Consider the following 15,977-nt stretch of genomic DNA (forward strand, 5'->3'; position numbering starts at 1 on the left):
TGGTCAACAATCGCCCACTATGTCCTGGAGAGCTGAAAGGGTCGATAAATTGCGGCCAAAGTCGGTTGAAAAAAGTTATTTAATGTACTTTCTGGATTAAAAATTGCTGAAAGGCACCAAAAAGTGCGACCAAAAGTTGTACGAAGAAGAAATTAGTTAATGTACTTTCTGGCCCACTTTGCTCTTAAAAATAAAAAAGGGCTAAAAATGGGCACATTATTTGCCCCCAAAGGCGGTCAAAAAGGCTAAAAAAGTTGTGGTAAAGACAACAACCGTAATGTTGGATTGGTTTATTGTAAACCGGTTCGATTAACACACTACACATAAAATACACAGCGCACAAGGGGATTTGCAAATGACAAAACTGAATGGCAAAGCGGGTAAGCTAATAAACACTTGGTTTTGGAACTTCGGTTGAACGTGGAACGAGTTTTTAGGTTAGTTTGAAGAAAGTTGAAATGTTTAATTAGTGGAAGGTTTGAGACAAGCATAGGCACAGCTGTATTCCCGCGCAGACCAAAGGCATGTAACGCACTAAACAAAAAGAATAAAAACACAAAGGCCAAAAGCAGCCCAGTTGGATGTACAAGCTCGATGCAAAAACATAGATTCCTGTTACTTCCAGGAATAACAGAAACGTAAACACAGCAACAAAACCAAACCGAGAAAATCCGTAATTTCTTCGCGGGGCGTTAATCGCTGTAGCGAATAGCACAGTAACTAAAGTCATTTTAAGAGTCAAAACAATTTTGCAACTTGGAAAGCATTAAATTTTGCCAAATAAGTTCGAAATACGTGTACAATGAATTTAATCTCAATTTGGTACAAAACTTGAAGTGAAATTGCACAAGTATAGAAAAAATGTTTGTTTACTAAAGCAAGCATTTGTAAATTATGAGGTTAAGGGTTTTCTTTGAACCATCATCAGTGTAAATTATGCAGCAGGTTTCAGTCAACAAGAGAACAACAAATGAGAACAGAAAACTATACTGTGAGCAGACAACAAATTAAACACTTTAAACATTTATAGCTGCATTTATGTTGTTTGGTAATGTAATGCTAATAACAAGTATTCACTGTTACAAGCAAAGATTTTTTGACACTTGGTAGTGTAAGCGTCCAAATTGAATATCTTGACAAAAGGAATTTTGGTATTTAAGACTTCGGACATAATAATCAGAAATACCAAATCTTGATCGCAGGAAATTTTGCTACTTTGCACGTGTAAGCAAATCACAAACTACATAAAAGAGGTTTTGAATTAACACAATGGACACCAACCGATAATCTTCCATAAGGTATGTTACGTTGTGATGTACCCAACAAAAAAGGTATTTAGTTCCAAAAACCACGTAAATAAATCGCTAAAAGCAAGCAACTGATAAGGCGCAGATTTCGATGCATCACCCCGCGCATAGTACATAGAGATCATGCTAAAATAACAAAACGCTTAAGTGTAACAAAACTATAGTAAACAGTTCCCAAAATACCAGTGCACATAAAAGCCAAACGGAGTAACTAACAACAAACGCATAATAACAACCAAATCGTAACTCGTTGCTAATGTGACAGTACCGCCGCCAATAGTCACAGTAAAATTCTCAAAGCCGGCCGTCGGCTAGCAATTAAGAGACGGCTCACAGTATCCAAGGACCGTCGTTGTGGCATTAAACCAGTTGCAGCAATTGCAGGATATTGTGCTGTTGGCCCTGTAAAATTAATGGTCGTTAGACGTTAGTATAACAGTATCAATAAATTGGCGAGATGTAACGTTTAACAAAAAATAGACCCGAACCTGAATTTGAAAGCCCAATGATGTTTTACGTACCAAACAAACCATTTTAGCAGATAAACTGACACAAAGAACTAATGGATGTACGAAGCAAATCATTACACACTCTGTGTGCATGTACGTGTAACATTCTGGTCAGTAGTGCACTCTCCGATGCGAAATGCATATTCCTTTAAAAAAAACACTACCGAAAAATCATGCTGATGACCCCTGTGTACATTAACATTGTGAAAAAGGATGAAATTTTCGTATGTTAGGGGAAAAATTGTTTTGTTTTTGTATGTAAAAGACATATATATGTGGTGCAAAAATTTGTTGGTGTACTTACATGGCTTCCGGTCTTGAACAGCATTCTATCAGACGGTCGGTTTCAGTGTAAGTCCAGTTCGTTGATGCCAACATGTTGTCGCATAAGATTGGTCGTGGAACGTAAAGAAAGCCTAAGAAACAGGTGCAACAAATATATTACTATTCGCACAAAATGGTTACCAGACCCGTAAAATCTACTAACACAAGAACTCACATCAGACAAGGTTGCTAAATTTCATTAGGTAGCGCAAGGGCAGTCGCGAATATTTCGAATGCAATTTGTGTAAAAATGCTGACAGTTAGAGCTATCAGGGTTGGGGTGAGGTTTCATAATGATAATAGCAATACCACCAACTTAAAAACTTATTTCCAAACGCTAAATTTACTTCCTAACCCTAACCCAGTCTTGATATTATCTTAATTAAATCGCTGCGCCCTCTTTTATCTATCGGTATTTTACAAATTTTTATGTTGTGGGTTCTTCTGTTGGTAGCTCTACCGTCAAACTCGTGTTTCTCAAGGGGCTACTCTAAAATACGCAATCTACGCAATCTGTACGCAATCTACTAGTAAAACTAATGAAGATGTTGACGGTTAGGGCTATTAGGGTCAGGGTAAGGGTTTGAAATGCAAATAACTTTATAATTCAATGTCAAAAACTCTTTTAGGCCCACTTTTCTTACAAATGTGAACATGCACCATACAGTGTTTAGTACAACCCACAACACACACAAGAATATTAAGCCCAAAATGGGTATCCTAAATTAAATTACAATGTTATTTTTATTATAAACCCTCACCCACACCATAAAAGCCCTAACCGTCAACATTTTCATTAGTTTTTCTAGTAGATTGCGTATTTTAGAGGAGTCCTTTATCAAGCCGAGCTCCTGACATATACTTTACAAAAATACTTTTTTATCATTTTATGTTTCCAGGTCCGCGAAAACGTATGCGGAAGCAAAACAATCATTCGTGGCCTAAATTCATTGACCAATCTTAAGTAAATCTCGTTATCGTTAAAAAGCTGCGTTTAGAAAAAAACAATTGAACGATGCTTTAAAAATGCAGTGGCCCTAGTTAACCTTTTATAAAAGAATTAACCTGTCCTGATCGGTCGAAACGAATGCGCTTATTTAACCTTAACACCGATAAAATCTAATATTTAGCGTCGAAAATCGGATTCATATCGGGTCAAACTTGACATCAGGTCACAGAGATCCCAAATACGTCATTGATTGGGTTTTTGTCTAGGTATCCTGTCACACAAGTGAATCGCAGCCTCGCAGGCAAATAACAGTCACCGTTCCCATTATACATATTATCCTAGCCACACTAAAACCAAATGAACTGTGACGTAAGATAATTTACGAGGCTTAAGCGATAAACAGATTCATTTTATGTCTACTTTGCACAACCAAAAAGCATGACAACCACGCTGTTATAATTACACATTAGGATTTTTGCGACGTAATATTTTTGGACCCATGTTCTAGCATCTAAATCACCACAGAGACCTAACTTGTGTAAGCGCATTTAAAGCTTTAAATGTATACATACCTGCAACACAAGCGTTCAGTATACTGACAAATATTCCAGCGATAAGAGCCCGAAGAACAATCTTGGCCATTTCGCTTTGGCGCTTGGGAGCCATGCTTCCTGTAGAAAAGAAATGAAAGTTTACCCTTCAACGCAAAATGGTCTGTTTAGTGTACTATTTACAAAACATCAACCACTATTTACAAAACATCAACCATTTTTTTCGTAAAATGTTACATAACCTTTATGTCAGATTTTTTTTCATACTGACTAAGCATCACTTACCTAGACCTCCCAACATTATTCCTAAAGATCCAGCGTTAGCAAATCCGCATAGAGCATATGTCACAATGGCTTCAGTTCTTTCGTCAACCCATAGTGTTGCCCCAGTTTCGGGGTCGTTTCGAGGAATGGTGCCATTGTCTCTGTTATCAATCATTACTGCCAGTTCTTCATATGCGATGAACTCGTTGAGAAAGACTTTGGTGCCTACTAGTTCAGCAGCCTATGCAAAAAATGAATAATTTCATGTTATTTCGTCCTTTGAAAATATGACCTGAAATTAAAAGGTAACAAAATATCGTGCCTGATTTGTGATTGGTTCGCATAAAAAATACTGGGTGCGAGAGATGTAAACGGGCCTGAAATTGGAGCCCGAACCCGAAAGTATAACCCCGAAACCGAATCGTTTTATAGAAGTCCGTTTAGGCCCGAAAGTTTGATTGACAGGCGTATACATTTAAGTCTCAGGAAAGACCAAGACAGCAAACACAATAGACAATTGGCCTTGAACAAGACGTTTTAGGGCTTTTGACATTAGGTCATGTCTAGCAACTGGCTACTTAGCTCAGGCCCGAATTAGGTCTGTTTTTAAAGCACGGTTTAATAAAGAAACCTAAGCCCGAACCCGAACCAGGCCCGACTTGCTGGGCGCAATAGTGTGTGAGCTGCCTAAAAACCTAAGCTAATTGCGTTTGTACCAGGCAAACATGCAGTGCAATGCACGAATATCGGTCGTTAGTTGTTGTCAGGACAGAATAATCAACACGTTATTTGAGCAAGTTGTGCAATCCAAACAAACAACGGGTCGTGACATACCAAGCAAAGTCCAAGACAGAATTAACATAATGCGCAATCGCTAGTGATGGGACGGGTACTCGGTACTCGGTATCGATGGTATCGAGCGATTTCAGTGGTATCGATACTCGTACTCGGTATCGAAATATTTTGTCTCAGTTTTCGATACCAACGTGCGAGTACCGAAGGCCGATTTACACCATAAGAATACGGGCAACTTTTGGCCTATATTTGCTTCGGACAGCACAAAATCAGGAAAAAGGTTCCGCCAGGTTACGTATATCATTTTCGCTATCATGTGGAGATTACATTTTTCGGCATGTGTGTGTGCACGCCTGCACCCCGACCACGGCAAAAAAATTAGCCAGTGATATACAACTAAGTACAACACTACACTTAAGTACTCGGTAATCGTACTCGGTATCGAAGGTATATACATGTGGTACTCGTACTCGGTATCGGTACTCGCTTCATAACCTGGTATCGTCCCATCACTAGCAATCGCACTAACAAACCAGCTAGGATTTTCAGCTGATTCCAAGCTTTGCATTAACGATTTACTTGCTGCTGTTTAATGTTTATATTTTTCAAGTTTTCCTTTAAAAAACGAAATGTGCGTATTCAATTCTGTTTGAAACCCGGTTGTACATTTTCGTTTTAAACACTTAGTTTTAAACTCCATTTTAATTTCACCATTTTTAACCATTTTAACCATTTTAACGCAATTTTATGTGCATGACTGCAATTTTTTAGTTAGGATTTTATGGTATTGCTTGATCGTCTCAATGCAACAACCCCAACAAACAGCTAAAAGGCCATTTTGGTTCCCGCAAAAGTATAATTTTAATACGCACAAGTAGACCACGAATGTTTGCAGATTATAGTTTACTGCAAGGACAATATTTACCTTGAAACAATCGCTCCAACTGATGCCCATGAGGTATGTGATTGGCATAAACACGTACGAACAGATCAACTGAAACAAAAGGCATAATTTGAAAGCATATGACTAACGTTAAATGTTGGCACTATGTGTGTATTTAAAGATTTTTGTCTACAGCTTTGCAAACAACTGAATCAGTAAGGTGCTTTTAAACACCAGAGAATAGGTACAACTGGTCCTGATGTGAGTATTTTCCTATTGCTGTTCAATAAAAAAGTTTAAATCGATACAATAAATTTCTTGGCAATATTACTTTAAGCGACGGTCAATGTAAAAGACTTAAAACGACTATGTAGAACTTGAAACCGGAATACTGATTTCACTGTAGTTTTCCAGCAAAAAAAATGAAACTAACCTCAAAACTCAGTTGTGGAAAATCCAACAAGCCCCCAAACCAACCAAGGAATCCGTTGATGGCAGCCAAAAGTGACAGAAAAGCGATAAGGTTGCCACCAATGTTCAGCACCAAAGGTATGGCCTGTGATGCCCCGACAAAAGCGGCTTCAATTACATTTCTCTGGTCCCTGGTGAAATAAACAAGTTCTTGTTGGTGGAAAAATGTTGTTGTTTTGTTGAACGTGAGCAAGGATTGGTGACGATTTGACTTAAAAGGAAATAATTCCATTCATAAAATATTAAATTTATGCACATTTTTGGAGATGACAGGCTTAGAACCCAACTAAAACCAATTTGCATAAACAAATCGTACCACGATGTTTCCCAATAAAGCAGAAACTTAATATTTCGTGAGTTGCAGTATTTCCTTTTCAGTTAAATCGTCAAAAACATTTTAGCGTTGTATTTGTCCAAACTCGGTTTAAACAAGAGATGTACCGAATATTCGGTCCGGCCACTTTTGCAAATTTTTTACGAACACAAATTTAAAGTGTTAAACGTGTCTTTTAACTTAATAAGGTAACTCGCAAGACGCAAACTATCAAAAAACACTGTAACTAAAATGGCGTCGATTATTATAATTTTTAAAACATTATCGTTTTCCCACTACCGTAGACAAAAAAAATCCGTAATTGTTTGGCAGGTTGGCAACTCTGTATGAGGCAATGTTAAGGACAAAACACAGCTATTCTGCACTAATTGCCGTGTAGATAAACTTATGTTTTCGTGTCAAGCATACAACTTCACGTGGCGTCATGAATGATTTGGTTGATTCGGCCGAATTTATTCGACAAAACTGCCGAATATTCGGTTTCGGCCAAACCGAAATTTAACCGATTCGATACATAACTAGTTTAACATTACAATTTCGAGGTTCGTACGTTTTTTCAAGTATAAGGCCTTCTGTGGTAGTGAACTTCGACTTCTTGGTTTCAGGATAAACCAATTTCGCCGTGGCAAGCGCACACGGGGCTGCCATGACGCAAGCAGTGATGACGTAGACAGCCTGAATCTAAAATGAACAAGCAAGGCAAATTTTAGTTCTGAAAAATGTACGTGCCCAACAACAAACAAACGCATAATTTTTGCAAAAACTATCATTCTATCTAATCACTTTCATTAATTTCACAGTGTTTCATTTGCAGTTCGACTGTGTTTAGTATCGTCAGAAAAAAATAAGCACATTATTTTTAACTACAACAATCGTGTCGTTTTTAGGATGTCAGTAGTAATTTTAGTTTGCTCAACCACTAAACCAGACACAAGTGATAAACAACTCACCCCAAATCCTAGGTAGGCTCCAAGGACACTTCCAGCGATTGTACCAAACCCGGCTACCATAACAGCATGTAGTTCGGAAGTTGTAAGGTCGTTAATATAAGGACGAATCAACAGAGGTGATTCGGTTTGGCCCACAAATATATTACCTGTTTAACGAACAAGGTGTTGTTTGTTAAAATCTGTAAACGACCAACAATAAAAAAATACAATCGAACATAAAGCTTACAACACGTTATTTTGTTTGTAATGTTTGTTTAGTGCTTTGTGAACACACACACAAAAAAAAAGAAGTGTACGGTTTTTTGTTAGTCCTGTGGTCATAAGTAATAAACACAATATTGTTTTCGTTTAAACTTCAAGTTCCATTGTAGTTTGTCAAACTGGCATCACATATTTGTAAAAAAAGTTTTCTTTCAAACGAGTGCCGTTTTAATTGCATTCAATATACTCTATTTGATGTTTTACGAAAGAATGGTAGCGTCTTTATTGCATTGTTGGGTAACACTGTGGATTAACATTTGTAGCTTGTCCAGAAAAAATGCGTTTACCTGCCGCTACCATCGACTCTGTAGCAGAGGTGTTAAGCGAAATTTGCATCAACCAGGCGATTTTGAATATGAGCCACTGCATTGCTCCGAGATAGTACATTATAGAGATGAATGCGCCGAAGTACAAGACAATAGGAAGCACCTGCAAAAAGTAACAGCTTTATAAATTATAAGTTACTCGTTTACGTTTTGCTGTGTGAAATAAATGTGTAATGTATAAACCATATTTCACACAAATAAACTTTTGCAGAGCTTTATTATTGGCCTAAAGTTTAAATAGTTTTGATGGCAAACTTTTTTGTAAGTACTAAGTACCATTTATCTGTGACAACTGTTGAAATTTCCAGACGATGTAGTACTTTTATTCACAGTCGGTAATACTGAATTAAACGAACGGCGTTGCTACGAAAACCAGACATTTGAACGAACACAACTATAGTAGCGCCACAGTTTTACTGGAAGGAAAGCCGATGGGGGCGTTGCCTGGGCGTGGCAGATGCGGTGCACGTTTGGTTTGCATCTGAGCACGGCGGTAAATGCGTGTACAGGAGGTCAACAAGGTACAGGAAAGTATATGCTAGCAGCCAAAAAGGTCGTTTGGACACAGACTTATATTTCACACAAGTAATATCTAAGCCCATGCACGTTTTAAAAGCAGAATGCCACAAATGAAGGAACCTTATACACAGACCTTGAAATAAGTACTTAATTATAAAACATAACTGCTTAAACAACAATTTAATACGTGAACAAGTCACTTTTTGCTGAAATATACATGGGAGCTTAAATTCCAATTTTCCATTTTTACACTTAGCTGCTATTTCTATTAACTTCCTACCTTAAAGGCAAAGTAATGATCCTGGAAAGATTCACCAAACACAAATTCTGCCCCGGCATCTACGTAGTTAATAAAGGTCTGTGCCAAGTTGCCAACCCAGTTAAAGGCTTCAAAACCAGCCTGGGTACGTAGAATAAACATTCCAAAGCATACTTGAATGAAGTAGCCCCACAGCACTGGTCTCCATATAACCTAATAGAGTTCAAAATAACGTTAAAGCAGTTTTCACAATTTCATTCAAGTCTTTGTATAGTGCTCCTAACCTTGTTGGATTTATGTTTTTAATTTAGAGAACAAAAAAAAATTCTAAAAAAAATAAATACAGGGTGATAATAAGGCTGGTCATTTAAGCACATTGTTTTTTACCTTATAAAAATTCCTGAAAATTTAAACCTTACCCTGTCCGGATATTTTGAGGTAATAAACAAGCCGAAAAGAAAGACCAAGTAGCCTCCACCAGAAACCAGTTGCTCTGGCCGCTTTGACGTATCCAAAGCAATCCACACAGCTAGCCCTGCTACTACAATAGCAATGAACAACCTAAAACAACAAGGATACTGTGATAGCAGAAATATAGCACATGTAAGCAGTTTACACATTTTTAAATTATACCAGCTTGTGTGCAAACCATTAATAAAATGGTATGAAATGGGCAATAGTTTATTGTTTTGTTTTTGTTTTTCAAAATGAAACCAAATTTTAACACACCACTTGATCCAAGTCATGTTACGGCCTATCAGTTTGTAGAGTGGATAAAAAGCCTCAGTTACAGCATCTCCATAATGATCTCGGAAAAGTGCATAGATGTTATATCCAACCACCACACACCATATAACGAGCAAAGGCATTGCTCTGCTCAAATTCCATATGCAAGCAACAATCATGTATGCTGTTATACCTACATAGAGGAAAATCAACAGTGGGAGTTACAATGTGAAAAAAAATACTAATGCAATGTATTTTAAACGAGTGTGAAACGAAATTCAAACACTTACCAAGGAAAAAAGCCACACCAAAAATCTTGAGCAGAATACTTTTATTGTCGGCAAAAAATTGTGTGACCAAATGTATGGGAGTAGTAATAAATCTGAATATAAATACAAACGGGTTTTGTTAATGAAAACTAGAGATGTACCGAATATTCGGTTTGCCGAATTTATTCGGCCGAATTGGTCATTTTTGCAAAGATTCGGTTTCGGCCAAATAATTTGTTGCGATTCGGCCGAAACCGAATCTTTTACGAACACAAATTTAAAACGTTAAATGTGTCTTTTCTGATTATTGAGGTACCACGCAATCTTTCAAAAGCCCAAACATAACGAAAATCGCATCAATTTGTATCTTTTTCAACATATTATTGTTTTTTCCAATGTAGTCAAAAAATAGTAATTCATTGGCAGGTTGCCAATCATGCTTGAGGCAATTTTAAACCCCACAGAACTGAAATTAGGACGAAACACAACTATTCTGCACTAGTTGCCTGGTAAATAAACATTTTTTTCATGTCAAACGCATACTGTACGAAGTCACGTGACGTCATAAATGATTCGGCCGAATATATTCGGCAAAACCGCCGAATATTCGGTTTCGGCCGAATCGAAATTTAGCCGATTCGGTACAACACTAATGAAAACCTATACATCCAGACCAATCAACATTACATATTAGTGTGTGAAGCAAAAACAATTATCTGCAATTATCTTTGTGAATATTTTAATCAGTAAATCGTAATAGTGGATATTTTTCGTATTAACCGCTTGTACCTCAAAAAAGATGTTGTCTCATAATTGTGGTCGTCATCATCATCTTCAATGTCAAGTTTTTCATGCTTCAACAAATCATTGGAAGAATTGTCGGGCGTTGACATCAATTTCTTCTGACTAGAATCCACTCCATTCTCATCAGACTAAAAACAAACATAAAACTACTAAAATGTCATGTTTTTTAAGCACAGAGGTTGCTAAACTGTTGCTATTTCAAGACACCTTTTTAGCTCTATAACCATTAAAAATTATGCAGCATATCCTGCAGGTTTTAATTTTAGGTATTCAAGACAACATTTTGTCCTGTTCTCTAAGAAATTGGCTCTTGCAACTTTAAAATTTGGGAATCATATTTCTAGTACAATTCCCATTATATTTTATCTGTTTGCATACCATTTCATTGTAGTAGTTATCTGACATAATTCTTCATGTAGACAGGTCTTACACAAATACATACAATATAACTTTTAGAGGCGGGGCTTTGTGTTTATATGCATTTGTTTCAAGTAGCATGATCTCAAGAGCTCATAAGTGCCCATATAGTCATGCGTCAAAAAACTGACTCATGCATTCAGTGAAGTGAGTTCACTCCTAGATCATTAGCGATGTAGCATTGTGTGTGACATAAATTGTTTCTACAGAGTTACTAAAATTTTTTTTTTTAAACAACCAAAAATCTTTGTTTGCCAAAAAAATTAGCAAGTTACTAGGGTCGTTTCTTTGATTTGAACCGTGTAGATAGTATTTGTTTAATAAACTGTAGATGCTTTGAAAGACAGATAACTAACTATTTCTTTAGTAATTATATATCAACTATTTTTCACACCGTATTTGTCAAATAAGAAGAAAATCCAGAGGAATTGCTTTCAATGTCGACTATAGCAGAATTGTTTGCATTTGCTCTTGGAGAATGATCATCAAGTAACGGAACTTCTGACTCATTTAAAGCAGTTTCTTTGCCACATATGTCATCCAATGTGTGCGGTATTTCATGTGCACAGAAATTAATGCTGCAGTCGATATGTTTTTTATGTCGAATTATTTTTCCAGCTTCATGAAAGCCATGGTTTTCAGACATTTTGAAAGGTAGTTGTGTATTCAAGCAGCGTTTTGAACAGATTGAGTATAGTGTTATTAGATAACGGATGAGCAGCAAAAATTAGCAACCAAGTTTGGTTCAGAGTTTCAGACACGGCATTTTTTGTGTAGGTAAAGGCAAGACGAAATAGACAAATTTAGGTAAAGCAGAAAATATGATTGACTGAAAAATAACAAGAAAACTTTTAGACGAAGCACTATTACACCAATATATCATTACAATTAGCTCACTGCGGCATAAATACTGCTCTTCAGCACACTTGATACTGTACAATTTATCCTGCTTTAAACGAAATAATTTACCAGCTAATTTGGTAGTCACATTAACTCTAAGGCAGTCTTACAGCAGGCATGCCAAAAATATGCCGGTAAAATACTGCTAAAAATGCGTGATGAATGCTGTTACTACGCCAACTGAACTGAGGCTTGCAAATAACAAGGCACTGCCCACTTTTCGTGTAACTCCCGCCGGTAAAATTACGAATTCAACCAGTACGCGGGAAGTGAGGATCCCACCAAAATTTGACAAAACGCGCACTGTTACGTCATAGTCAAACCACGTGTACCGGTCCATGACACATCCTTAAAACAAAACCGAAATTGAAATCGAGTTATTCTGTCCAGGCGCAAAGTACTGATGATTTTATTTTTTTGTGGTCTTTGTAAACAATATAAATACGTTACTGTTTCGAAAATATAGGTATGTTTAGATTTGTCACATTGACTGTTTTAGTACTTGTCACATCGTCTTTAAATGTGGGCGTTTCGGGGGATAGTTGGCCAATCACAGGCACGAAAATTGTAAGGAGAAAAGGTGGGAAATTTACTACGAATCGAGGAAATATGAATGGCGCCAGCCGTTGCTTTGAGCCGTGCGCAAACCGTGAAGCAACGTAAGGAAGCGTTTATTTGAATATCGCTAAAACTTTTGTTTGTTTTGTTTTCGACATTTAGAGTGTCATGGTTCTATTTTTTGACCACACAGACCACTTTTATTACACAATTTAGTTTTTACAATAATAACAGCAGGGAAATATGATTTTTATGTTGTGCTGGTAGGAGACTATGAGTCGCCTTTTATTTTAGAAACACCTGTAATTTCGGTTTAGTTTGCATGTACAAAAATGTGAACGTATATGTTTGTTTGGCGCAATATTCTTGCTATTCTCCTTTTTTGCTGACAGTCTAATCTAGGATGCAAAAGATTTGTAAAAAATGATTTTTTTCAAGCTTTGTACCACTAGCGTTGTTGTGATTGTACCCACAACCACAAAAACTTGCAATAAGGCCAAAATCAAGTCAAATCTATTTGTATTGGCACTTTCGTTGAATGGTTTCGTAAAACATTAAAGACGAAATAAGTCAAGTGTCCCAGCAGATGTACAAGTGAAACTTTTCAATATCATTGGCTGCCACGGAAAACCAAACATGTTTTGGCTCAGTTTAAGCATTTGCCAACGTTCGGCTCGGCTTGGCATATCAACATACACTCATTACTATCGGTGCAGGTGTATATGACCTTAATGCTTTATTTTCTGAAAAATATGACACATAGATTTACCTTATTAAAGTTTGAATTTTTATCTGAAGTATTCTCCCCTCTGGAAGCTGTTGTTTGATCCATTCACCTTGTCCCTTTTTTAAATATTTTGCACTGTTTTTGCTTATTTAAACGTTTCTAGCAGAATTGAGACACGTTGGGAGAATCCTCCCACTGATTAAGTTTTCTTCGCTATTTTGCCAGTATGCTACCTTACCGATGTTTATAGTTCCGTAAACTTAGAACCGCAGTACTTAGGTAGCGACGGGATGCATTTGTTATGAAAGGATTTTTAGAAGGCAAAAATGCACAATAAAGGGGACTGTTTGGTTACATTCAAATTTGATACAACCGGAGAAAAGTCGTATTTTGCCGGACGAAGATAGTTACTGAACGTCAAATCCTTGCGAATTCTAGTGAAACAGCAGTTAGTTGCTCGTCATATCTATTGTGTTTATGCACCAATAGGGTTTATATATATTCGTATATATGTATACTCGTACCAAAGAGTATTACTTTTTGTGTCAACACTACTATTTGAAACCTTGATCAAAATCTAAATTATTGTCAGATTTGAAGTTGTTGATAACCCCTTAGGAACTAAGGCAAATTTCAACCCGTCAGCGTTTATTTACTTCGTATACAGCTTCCAACATTTATGTTTTCCAGCTGTCTTCAAGTGCGTCACTGCATGCATGATACGCGTAACAGTTGTCCTTGGTAACCAATAAGACATGCACGATACAGTCCACTGAACAAAATTCCATAAGTGGTCCTTGACGTGCGTAATAATGTAAACGCGCTTTAGCTGGGAGGGAGAACAAACACCTACCAACTTCTTTATGTTTTGACCGTAAAAGTTCTTTCACGGCATGTCTGTGCCCTCGCCGCCAGCGTTGTTTGGCTTTTCGCTAGTGGATTAATGTTTACAGTTTGGGAAATCACATCACCAGGTGGTTTAATGAATCACATCGGCGAATTTTAATCACCCCGGTTTAAATTTACTAAAAACTCTTCTGTAAACCTTGTTGATTAAAAGAACGCGATAAGTAAAACTAAAAACGATTTTAAAATCAGTTAATTCACCTCGCTACAAATGCTACTTTTTTGTGACAACAAATTAAAACGGAGCTTAGTTAAGTTGGTGCCGTGCGTTCTTTTGCGAAAACGTTCAACCTGCGGCAGTTTAAATTTCATATGGTCTCCGTAAAGGGTCCATACAACTAAAGAATCTCAACTCTAGGGGTAGATTTGAAGGTTTGTACACAGAAGGCGAAGAATTAGTAATCTAACAATTTTCCTCAATGACAAACATTGGTTGGTCTTATGTTTTCCAACTAGATCTCAGGTTGGCATTGTGTTCCCAAGGAGTTATAAAGAGCCGTAGGTATTGTTAGCACGCACAAAACAAATACTTGGTACCAACCCTTTTAAAGGCTGGATTGTCCACACCATCCAGCTCCAGGTTCTTCACTTTTATTATGATTCCGTCGGTATTCGCAGTCCTCGTGCTAAATGATGTGCTCTTCTCCATTTCCGACATTATTAATCTTTAGTCCAGATATCAGTCTTTAGGTAATGTAATTAATGATTCTTTCAGCACAGCAGTTTTAAAAAATGTCCCTAAAAGTTTAGTGTTGCATAAGAAATGTTAATTTTTGAACTGAATTCGCTAAACAAGTACAAATTCTGAGAATAGCTATCAAGTTCCTCCCATAGGTAAGTCGAGACGAATCGTGTAATTGTAAACATTCCTTGCTGGTTCAACTGTTTGTCTTACAACAGGCAAGTTAAGGTTCAATGGTGTTTGCATTGCGTGCTATCGCTAACACATATCAATAAAATCCAAAACAAGGTCTAATAAACTTTTAGGGCATTGTATACATAGTTCAACATCCATGAAAAGCATACTGTTTATCCTATATAGCTGTTATTCTTTAGTTTACTCTACACTTCTGTTTTGAAAACCTGTTGCTGTAGTATTCCATGCACGCCAGCAATTGCCGATGATCATCTTAAATGCTCCAGGGTCTGACGCAGCGTTCATACCGTATACTATTATAATCTACATACATTTGGACTCGCACGCAGGGCCTTATATACTCTACCAAAATTTAAGATTGCTGCAGAAAAACATGAAACTTCGTTGTTTTTAATTCAAAGTATCGTTTCTTTTTTGTGCGATTCCACTCACAGTAGTATTGCTGATTCATTCAATGGGTCACGTAACAGCCACACGTGAACCCTACTGTTGTTTTGAAAAGCGCGATTCTTAAAAACGCTGCGGCTCTGACTAATGATGGTTGCTTGGTGTCATGCTGGAGCATTGCGTCAAACGACTTCTGAGCAAACACTCAAACACAGGACAAACAAATCCAATCTCCCACAGTTTAAACGACCATTGTTCGAAAATTAGGTCCTGTTTGTCCGAACTTTGCACTGGCGAACTCGTTTTTTTGTCAGCTTAGGCATTAGAAGGTGATTAACGTTCGTTGTACAACAATTTTTCACAAAGCCCGGCGTGGTATTGGCATGTTCAACACCCTTGTACTGTAAGAATCGATAAGCTGATAGAATTTATATCGAAATTTAATAAATATAATTACCCATCAGTACCATATTGATGTAATGGAAAATAAATTATCGCTGACACCTGTGGACGTATTTTACATAAGATTAACCAGTCCTTAAAGCGTTGCAACATTAATACACTGAAAGCAATCTATTAGCTAAATGGCGAACAAAAAACACCAATTTGTCGTTACTGTAGGTGCCGACTGTTGTTTATCAATTTTCTAAACCGATAAAGTTTAAATAGAACACCTGGAATTGTTTGCTTTTTTATTTGAACTT

General features: G+C 37.1%; 1 protein-coding gene across 2 annotated transcripts; it reads right to left on the reverse strand.

Annotated features, from left to right (window-relative positions):
* Positions 1-477: 477 nt before the first annotated feature.
* On the reverse strand, positions 478-14,718 carry LOC145234010 (solute carrier family 28 member 3-like). 2 transcript variants are annotated; one of them, XM_080098783.1, is made up of 15 exons: positions 14,551-14,718; positions 10,487-10,629; positions 9,719-9,810; positions 9,432-9,621; positions 9,122-9,263; positions 8,724-8,915; positions 7,886-8,027; positions 7,338-7,483; positions 6,938-7,068; positions 6,016-6,184; positions 5,625-5,693; positions 3,926-4,145; positions 3,662-3,760; positions 2,121-2,232; positions 478-1,709 (listed from the first exon to the last, which is right to left on the reverse strand). In XM_080098783.1, the coding sequence occupies exons 1-15, from the start codon at positions 14,665-14,667 to the stop codon at positions 1,619-1,621; spliced, it is 2,055 nt and encodes a 684-aa protein (XP_079954909.1). In that variant the 5' UTR covers positions 14,668-14,718; the 3' UTR covers positions 478-1,618. The 2 variants fall into 2 exon arrangements, with proteins under 2 accessions (XP_079954909.1, XP_079954908.1); XM_080098782.1 differs by lacking the exon at positions 14,551-14,718 and adding an exon at positions 11,313-11,766.
* Between the last annotated feature and the right edge of the window lie 1,259 nt (positions 14,719-15,977).

Source organism: Phallusia mammillata, chromosome 6 (assembly GCF_965637545.1).
Source record: "Phallusia mammillata chromosome 6, kaPhaMamm4.hap1.1, whole genome shotgun sequence".
Lineage (NCBI taxonomy): Eukaryota > Metazoa > Chordata > Ascidiacea > Phlebobranchia > Ascidiidae > Phallusia > Phallusia mammillata.

Bases quoted from the DNA above. Each gene is read 5' to 3' on its own strand.
- LOC145234010 (XM_080098782.1), bottom strand. From the start codon at position 11,564: ATGTCTGAAAACCATGGCTTTCATGAAGCTGGAAAAATAATTCGACAT. The intron at 9,811-10,486 runs GTACAAGCGGTT...ATTTATATTCAG, and splicing joins GAGACAACATCTTTTTTGAG to ATTTATTACTACTCCCATAC. The intron at 1,710-2,120 runs GTAAGTACACCA...TTAATTTTACAG, and splicing joins TGTTCAAGACCGGAAGCCAT to GGCCAACAGCACAATATCCT.